Source organism: Culex pipiens, chromosome 2 (genome assembly GCF_016801865.2).
Source record: "Culex pipiens pallens isolate TS chromosome 2, TS_CPP_V2, whole genome shotgun sequence".
NCBI classification, from domain to species: domain Eukaryota; kingdom Metazoa; phylum Arthropoda; class Insecta; order Diptera; family Culicidae; genus Culex; species Culex pipiens.
Genome location: NC_068938.1, coordinates 122,854,664 through 122,863,242, shown reverse-complemented (window position 1 = coordinate 122,863,242; position 8,579 = coordinate 122,854,664). Strand labels below are relative to the sequence as shown.

The following is an 8,579-nucleotide window of genomic DNA, read 5'->3' as shown; positions in this document are numbered from 1 at the left end:
ATTTGCCGTTTTGTAAGATCAGCCCTTAACATTTTCTGGAGACGTGAATGAATAATTAATGATGCAAAATGGCTTCAATTGATAGAGGGAATGCGTGGAAAAAGTGTCATCCAAATAAAAAAAAATACATTTTAAGAAAAGTTGATTTACGAAAACATAGAGATATTTCATTTATAAATAATTATCTATTTGAAAATAAATTAAATTAAATTAGAGAATATCCAAATTTCTAATTGGAAAGCATGATCCAACTTCTAGTTAGACTCCATGCAAAACCCCAACTCTATTCTCACCTGAGTCGACCTAAGACCTAACGTCGACCTAAACGGGCGGCGGCCAGCGGCTGCAAACATCGCAGTCGCCGCTGAAACCGACTATACCTACTTCAACTTTGGTGTCGTTTGACAGCAAGTTCGTGCAAGCAGAAGGGAGGAAGGAGAGAGGTTTATGCAGCAGACAGGCACAGGAAGATATTGGATTATCGAATCACAAAAATTTTATTAGCGTCGCAGTCTCGGTCGCAGTGTCAGGAAAAAAGATGCAACTATGGATGAAAATACACAGAGAGGTAAGCGTTTTCGGGGAGTTTAAAGTGGTTTGCAGGGTTTTTGAGGGGTCGTTTGTGGTTTGAAATGTGGAATTGGGTGATAAAATGCAGGATTACTGGCGATAATTGAGAGGAAAATCACAGATGAAGTTTTGTGCGTGGGAGAGCTGATTATGTATGCAAAAACGATAGAATCGAATGTTTCGGGGAGAATTCACGTGAAAAGTTTTAAAATGTTGTGGTAATAAGTGGTTTAAAGACTCCCAAAGTAGATTTGTGGACAATTGCGACGGTTTGGGGAGTTATTTTGCGCAAAAGTGACGGAAAAGTTCGCCCAAAAGAATTCGTTCTGGGGCCATCTTGGTGTTTGCGTGTGTTAGTGCAATGTTGAATTGTATGTTTTGAAAAATATGAGCTGCTGCTGCGTTCCAATGCGGTGGCTGAGTCACCCAGTCGAAGCCTGCTGAGCCGATCGTGTCGCCGACGACGGCGGTCACTTCTTGGTGTCGCCAAGTGCCTCCGAAATTTGACCACTCTAGAACAAGGGTTGCTTCGATTCGTTTTTTTGTCGGTTCTGCCTCAGTGGCGTTCAGTTCTCGGTGTTGGTAGAAGTGAAAACTTCTAGTTCAGTTCATTTTTATCGTCGACTGACCTTGACATTTCTGAGGCATTGTTGGATAGAAAATAAAATGATTTTGTTTTTCGTTGGCACCAGTCGTCGTCGTTGTTGGTGTGCTGCTTTCGAGGTTCTTCGCGAATAAAAATGAGAAATCAATAACAAATGATGCTGAGCTTTGGTAATTTAAACTATTGCGTAATGTGCTGTTATAATTAAACATAACATGCAACGAACTCTTTGACAAATGTCTACAATTTTTTTGAAATTAGTATTTTTTTTACAAACAAATAACTAATCGTTTACTTCATTTCCAGGTAAAAGCGACTTATCGTGCGCCAGTTGCTACAACGCGCTAGAAAAAGACGAGTATGTTTCAGCACTCGGACAGGAATGGCACTCTGATTGCTTCAGGTGAGGTTTCGGGCTTTAGTGCTTTGGTTTGTGTTGCAATTAACAAAAACAGAAGACAGTAAACAGGAAACGCAATTCGCAAGTGTGTTTTGACACGCGCTCTAATCGAATTAGACCTCTTCCTGCAGAAGCGTGTTATTATTTGTGGTTTTGTATTGACTTGTTTCGCCAATCTCTTCTTTGCAGGTGTTCGGTCTGTGATATACATCTCTCGAATTGGTACGTCGAAAAGGAGGGTCTGCTGTTCTGCAAGGATGACTATTGGGCCAAGTATGGTGAAAGTTGTCAGCAGTGTGCCCAGGTTCGTTGTTTGAATTTGTAAGTTTGACTTACTACCCTAACATTGTGTTTCTGATTTGTTGCAGGTAATTTCCGGCCCGGTTATGGTAGCTGGAGATCACAAGTTCCATCCGGAATGTTTTTGCTGTGATGCGTGCAAAGTTTTCATCGGAGACGGAGAGTCTTACGCGCTCGTTGAACGGTCGAAACTATTCTGGTGAGTAATTGAGGGAATATTTGTAAATGACTTACGCATAACAATAATTATTTTATGGTTAAATAGTTAGCTTTGTTGAGTCAGCAATAACGACATAATTGCCGCATTTAATACTTATGTATAGAGCTAAGATGAATATTAAAAAAAAATCAACATATTTCAGCGGACAATGCTACAAGCGGCAGCTGCAGCATCCGGTGAAGGCGCTGAACCAATCCACGAGCAGTGCCAACTCCAACGGAACCGAGGTCACGCTGAAGAAAACGCAACACTCGATCCGACTAGTGGAGATCCCGTGGTCGAGCGCCCGCAAGGATGGCATCCGGCTGTCGGTGGACGAACATCCGTACGGCATTCCGGTCCACTCGGTTGCTGGATGCAAAGGAGTTCGAATCTCGGAGTAAGTTCTACTATTTTTTGATTATGGTAATTTTCAGTTTTCATACTAATACTAACACTCTACTAACATGTAATTGTAGGGTATTCTGTACCTTCTACGGTCAGATTGGGAAGTACATATTCTCGTGTGTGTCTTCCGCCCTTAACGCTTGCTGTGGGGTGCTTCATTGTAGGTAAATAACCCAATAGATGGCTTCAGGGGATCCGGCTTACTAACCAATCAGCTTGATCGCACATTGAATACAATCTAATCGTGATTTTCTTACAGAATCGATTTGACCTCCGACCTAATGTCCCTGCACATTGGCGATAAAATTCTGGAAGTGAACGGCACCCCGGTGAAAGATACCCCACTGGAAAACGTGGAAAAGTTGATTCAAAACTCGGGCAAAGTGCTGCAGCTGACGATCGAGCACGATCCGGAGGCGATCAACCGTTGTGAGTTGCTAAGTCCAGCGAGCGCCGAAAGCAACTACCAGCTGGATGGGAATTGCAACTCTGGAGTTTTACGGGAGCGATCTTCGTCCCCGAACAAGCTGGACAAGGAGCGGATATTCAAGAAGAAGGACGAAGGATACATCAGCGGAACGTCTCGCAAGCTGCAGAAGCGACTCAAGGATGTCAATTGTAACAATGGTGAGTAGTTAAGTTGATCTTTGAAGGCCATTGAGTTCAAATTTGCTTTTATATTACAGCCTCAAACAGTCTCAAGGAGAAGGAGCGTAGCTCCAGCATGTCCAAGCTGCTGGACGAGCACCACCAGCATCACAGTGGAGAGTTCTACGATCTGTCGCGTACAAAATCGTTCCGCGTCGAGCAGAAAGCTGCTCGAATATTCCGCGCGTCCGATCTCGTCCAGGGAGAGCTACTCGGCAAAGGTTTCTTCGGTCAGGTGTTCAAGGTGACGCATCGCGTAACCCAGGAAGTGATGGTCCTGAAGGAGCTGTACCGGGTCGACGAAGAGGCCCAGAAAAACTTTCTCAAGGAGGTGGCGGTGCTGCGATCGCTGTCTCACCACAACGTCCTACGCTTCATTGGAGTGTTGTATAAAGACAAGAAGCTGCACCTGGTGACGGAGTATATTCCTGGGGGATCGCTCAAAGAGCTGATTCACGACTCTGGGCTGCCGCTGTCGTGGAAGCAGAGGATCTGCTTCGCGCGGGACATTTCCTGCGGTATGAGCTACTTGCATTCCATGAACATTATACACCGAGACCTGAACTCTCTGAACTGTCTGGTTCGCGAGGATAGAACAGTGATTGTGGCCGACTTTGGGTTGGCGCGGATCATCAAGCAACCTTTTAGTACGGCGTTTGAGAAGTGCTCCCAGAATGGTGGGAGTGGAACGCTGGGAAGACGAGGCCGGCCGAGAAGGCAGCGGTACACCGTCGTGGGCAATCCGTACTGGATGGCGCCGGAAATGATGCGTGGCAACAAGTACGACGAGAAGGTGGACATTTTCTCGTTCGGGATAATGCTGTGTGAGATAATTGGGCGAGTTCAAGCGGATCCGGACTTTTTGCCGAGGACTTCGGACTTTGGACTGAATCAGGCAGTGTTCAAGGAAAAGTTCTGCGATCAATGCCCGGAGCCGTTCTACAAGATTGCGTTTTTGTGCTGTGATTTGAACCCGGATAAAAGGTTAGTTTGTTCAAGACGTCTGTAAAACAATTCTAACAGCTTCTTTTTCACAGACCCTCATTCGAGCTGCTGGAGATCTGGTTCGAGCGGATGGTCCGGCAGTTTGCCGTCGGAAGGACGGTCCCGCTGGACGTTGCCCACGAGATTGAACATTTTAAAGGCCTAAAGAGCAACGACTCTAGCAAGTGTACGACCCCGGATGGGCTTGCAACGCCCCCGCCGATCGGCGTGAAACCCTCACTCAGTTGCAAGCGTATAAGTGAAAATGTGGAAGAAAAGGAAAACTGTGAATCTGTGCCGGAAAAGGGTACGGACGTGGTGGACTGTGGAAAGCCGCCGCCGCCACCCTCATCGGCGGCATCAAAGACAACGAAAGACAACGTGGAAAATAATAACATTACCAATAGCAATAGTTCTAGCAGTAGCGTAAACGTAAGTGGTTTCATCATTGGAGGAACGGAAATTCCCAAGTCGCCGCACTTGGGTAAGGACTTTTCGCCAAACGGCGATCGCATTAGAGATAGTATTAGGGCGCGAAGAAGACAAAGAATGATACTGAACCGGGAGAACCAGCGAAAGTCGCTGGATTCGAGCAGTTTAGTGTTGAAGCTGAGCAGTGCCGATTGTGGGATTGTGAGTGCGGACGCGAGTGTTTCGGAACCGACTAGTTTGATTCAGGTCGATACGAGTGCGTTGAAGGAACCACCTTCGACAGAGGACATTCTGAACTCGGTTAGGGATACGCTCGAGAAGGATCCGGACTTGACGAGGAGGGACGATGCTTCACCCAGGACTAAACGATACGGTGAGAAGGGTTACATTATACACTTGAACAATGGAAATTTGACTTTGAATAACGTGAAAGATCTGGAAGCTTGCTCAGACTTTGACTCGAGCTGTGATACCAGTTTGAACTATATTGATCTGAATGGAGGAAGTGCCAATTGCAGTTTTCAGACACCAAAGTCGAACGAGGACAGCTTTTCAAAGCCGGTTGAGTTTAGGGACGTGTGGTCGGTGCCAGCGGTGAAGGTTAGCGCAGTGCAACCGGAAGCACCCCGACCGGAACATCACAAAACTACTCTGGAGGACCTGAAAACGCAGCTAGACCTGTGTCGCAAAGATACGCTTACGCAACAGTCGGAGAAGGAAAATGTTAAGTCTGAAAAGTTGGACAACCTAGGTAAGGAGTCGAAGGGAAACCGAATGTTCAGCAAGATAAATCCGCTCTCAACAATATTAAGTGGGAAAAACAGCTCGTCAGAGAAAGCCCGAGCAAAGAGTCCCAACAAGAGTGGAAAATGTACACCAAAGTTGTATCGAGTTAACGATACTCCAATTTTTGAGCGACGCAACGTTAGCTCCCCAGTTCCTCCCCAGCTTAAGCGAAGTGATTCCGGGGAACAAATCCGACCTCCCAAATTCGCATACTCTGACAAAGCCATGTTCAACTCTAAGCAAAAAATCTCGCCAACTTCGGACCTGAAACCTCAGTCTAGCTTCGACGAAAGCTCTCCTCCAACTTCTTCTAGCAACAACAGCTATGCCATAAGTAAGCTCAAAGCATCTAGAAATATTTTCTCGGACAAGAATCTCCCGCAAGTGTTTGTCTACCGAACCAAAAAGACACCAACCGCAACGGATGCCATATGTACAAGTAGTAGTATTAGCAGCAACAGCAGCTGCTCCACCAAGTCCAAACCGTTAGTAGTAGTTGAGAAGCCGCCCACTTACAAAAAGCCACCGAAAGCTGGCGGTGCCACCAGCCACACCACTAGCAGTAGTCTACTTAGCATAAGCAAGAATCGTACTTTTCGACCGGTTGAAAGTTCTCCGCGACATTCAACTTCAAAGTCCCAACCCCAGCAGCAGCAGCAGCAGCACCTAGACAAACCGGTTGAGCGATACGTGGCCTTATCGTCTTCGCTGAGTAGCAGCGGTGGCAGTGCTGGCAATTCCCGCACAGAATCTCCCTCGCCGACCTGTTTGGGGGCGCGAGCTCGGACGCCGATTCTTTCGCCGGAGAGTGTCCGAAAGTTGAACGCCCGGTTGTTGGAGACGCGTCGGCAAGTGCCTGCGGAGAACCACGTGGCAAGTTCGACGAGAAGTAGGGATGGGTCTCATAAAGTGGTGGTGGGAGCAGCAGTAGCAGCTCCGCTGCACGATAAGAAGGGTTCCACGACCGTGGTTAAGTCTAAAAGACGAGAATTTAAGGCAGCAGCTCTCTAAATGCAGTTTCGTGTGTTGAACGCGTAGAATTGAATTGCTTTGACTTTGCAGAAAAATGTTGTGAAATTAACAGAATTTCAGTTCGGGTTGAAAAAAATCAAGAAAAAATCACTCATTCCTCTTAAATTGAAAATTAAGCAATAAATATATCACTCGACCTTTTTTTTTGCAAATTTCTAGAGGAAATTGTCGTATGTTTGGCATGTTTAATTATATTTCCATCCAATTTGCTGATTTATTTAGCATTTTTCTCACACTGATTGGTTACATATTTCTGCGTGTAATATAACATTAATTTTCATGAAATAATGGAACATTTATTTCACAGCCAGTTTTTTTTGCAAGCAGCTGAATAACTTTTTTTTGCTGTTTATTTAGTATAAGTTTTGCCCAAGTGATTAATTTTACAACATTTTTCTGTATGATGGTTAGAAAGATTTAAACAAGTGGGTTTAAAAACAATAACTAAAATCTTGATGTCGAAATTGATGGGACTAAACCCGATGCTCAACATACTGAAACATGCAAGCAAAGTACCGTTGTACGTAAAGGCTCTATTTGTGTGATGCTTTTTTCACTCAAATAGAGTTTAAGCAATGCAAACAAAATGCTTTAAATGTGTCATTTATAAATAGACAAGAAAAAACAGTTCAAATTGTTACTCTCACATTATTGGAACCACACACTTGAAATGTTTGTAAAACGCTAAAACACGATTATTTGAACAAAAATCTCTTTACCGAGCACTGATTCTCTCTATTTGGCACTGATTTTTCTCTCGTCAATTGTATCACTCTCCGTTAAACTGTAAGTTGTGAAAAAAGGTTAACATAGTAAAAGGTAGAATGTAGTTAAGATTAATTATTTCCTGCAAATTAGTTTATTTGTCAATTTTTGATAAGGCCGACAAGTTACTAACAAGACTGTGATATCGAATAAAAGTGTAATGTTTTAATTAATGGTGTAAATTGATTCAATCATGTAACCGATAAAGTAGAACAGTAACGAGAGGAAACAAACAAAAAATACAGGATGGCACACAGTTTATGCATGAAATGTTTCGAGCAACATTTTTGTTTCGCATCCGCTGTCACAAAAAAAAATCCTGAAAAGCGGAAGGGGCCCAGGTCAAAAAAGCAGGGGGGTTGCAGATTCGTGAGTGCACGGATTATGTTGCAACAATCAACTGTATATGTAATTGTAATTAATTTTGTAGATAGGAAAAGCTCGTATTGTGAAAAATTTAATTAAAATGTGACTGTGTAACAAGTTGGAAAACAGGACAGTAAAGAAACAAAAAAAAAATGAAAAAGCTCACGCAGAAGGTAATAAAAAATGTATTTGTGGAACAAGTGCAAAAATCGAAACAAGCGGATGTATACAAATTTTAAATTGTAAATTGTACTCATTGAGCAGCCGGAAGAAAAATGGGTTTTATTGTGTCTCTTTTTTATGGATCAATGGTTCGGATACAACGTGAATGCGGCGCTGCCATTTATTTTTCAATTCAGTTTTCGTTAAATAAATCATTTCTGGGTACTTTATTTGGAAGAATAAATCTCCTCCCTTTCCGTGACATGTGTAACATTCCGCAGTAAAAGCAAAAAATAACAAAATTATGTAAAGCAATAGTTGCGAACCTATTATGTAAAGTAGTTTGAATAATTTTATTAGAATCTATGATATTTTCGCGGTAAAGTATAGTTTATTTGACATATTTTATAATACAAAAGCAAACTTCAAATAAAAGAACAATTACTAAATACATTTCGCGTTTTAATTGCATGGAAAGAACTATTCATTTGTTATCTGTTCAGCCAGAGAAGTGGCAATCTGTTCTACACAGTAAAAAAACATGGTAATATAAAATCTGGGTTCATCTTTTACGTCAGTAAAATTTTTATTGTCCATCTAAATAAAAAAAACCTTTTTTCTGTTGTAATGCAACTATGGCTGTCTGAATTTAGATTACTAGATTATTGATAAATATTACACCTTACAATTAAACAAATTTTTTAGTATTTTTTTTTGGTGAAAATATGTTTTTTTTAATTTCAAGTACGCCATCAAATTGGACACCCAATTTTACATAAAAATACCTTTGACACAAAATTTCCATCTCAACAGGTTACAAATCTGGAGCAACATTTGAAAAAAATAAGGATAAGCATTTTGCAAGTTTCAACTACTTCTTAAGGTGATGCCGTTGATCATTTTCGAAGATAATTGATCATTAC

At 42.5% G+C, this 8,579-nt stretch overlaps 1 protein-coding gene across 4 annotated transcripts; it reads left to right on the top strand.

Annotated features, from left to right (window-relative positions):
* Positions 1-397: 397 nt before the first annotated feature.
* LOC120416634 (LIM domain kinase 1) lies at positions 398-8,105 on the top strand. 4 transcript variants are annotated; one of them, XM_039578443.2, is made up of 9 exons: positions 398-568; positions 1,481-1,577; positions 1,764-1,878; positions 1,943-2,073; positions 2,237-2,473; positions 2,553-2,645; positions 2,741-3,108; positions 3,168-4,113; positions 4,167-8,105. In XM_039578443.2, the coding sequence occupies exons 1-9, from the start codon at positions 547-549 to the stop codon at positions 6,340-6,342; spliced, it is 4,185 nt and encodes a 1,394-aa protein (XP_039434377.1). In that variant the 5' UTR covers positions 398-546; the 3' UTR covers positions 6,343-8,105. The 4 variants fall into 4 exon arrangements, with proteins under 4 accessions (XP_039434377.1, XP_039434379.1, XP_039434378.1 ...); XM_039578444.2 differs by lacking the exon at positions 398-568 and adding an exon at positions 644-1,344; XM_039578445.2 differs by lacking the exon at positions 2,553-2,645 and having other exon boundaries at positions 400-568.
* Positions 8,106-8,579: the final 474 nt, after the last annotated feature.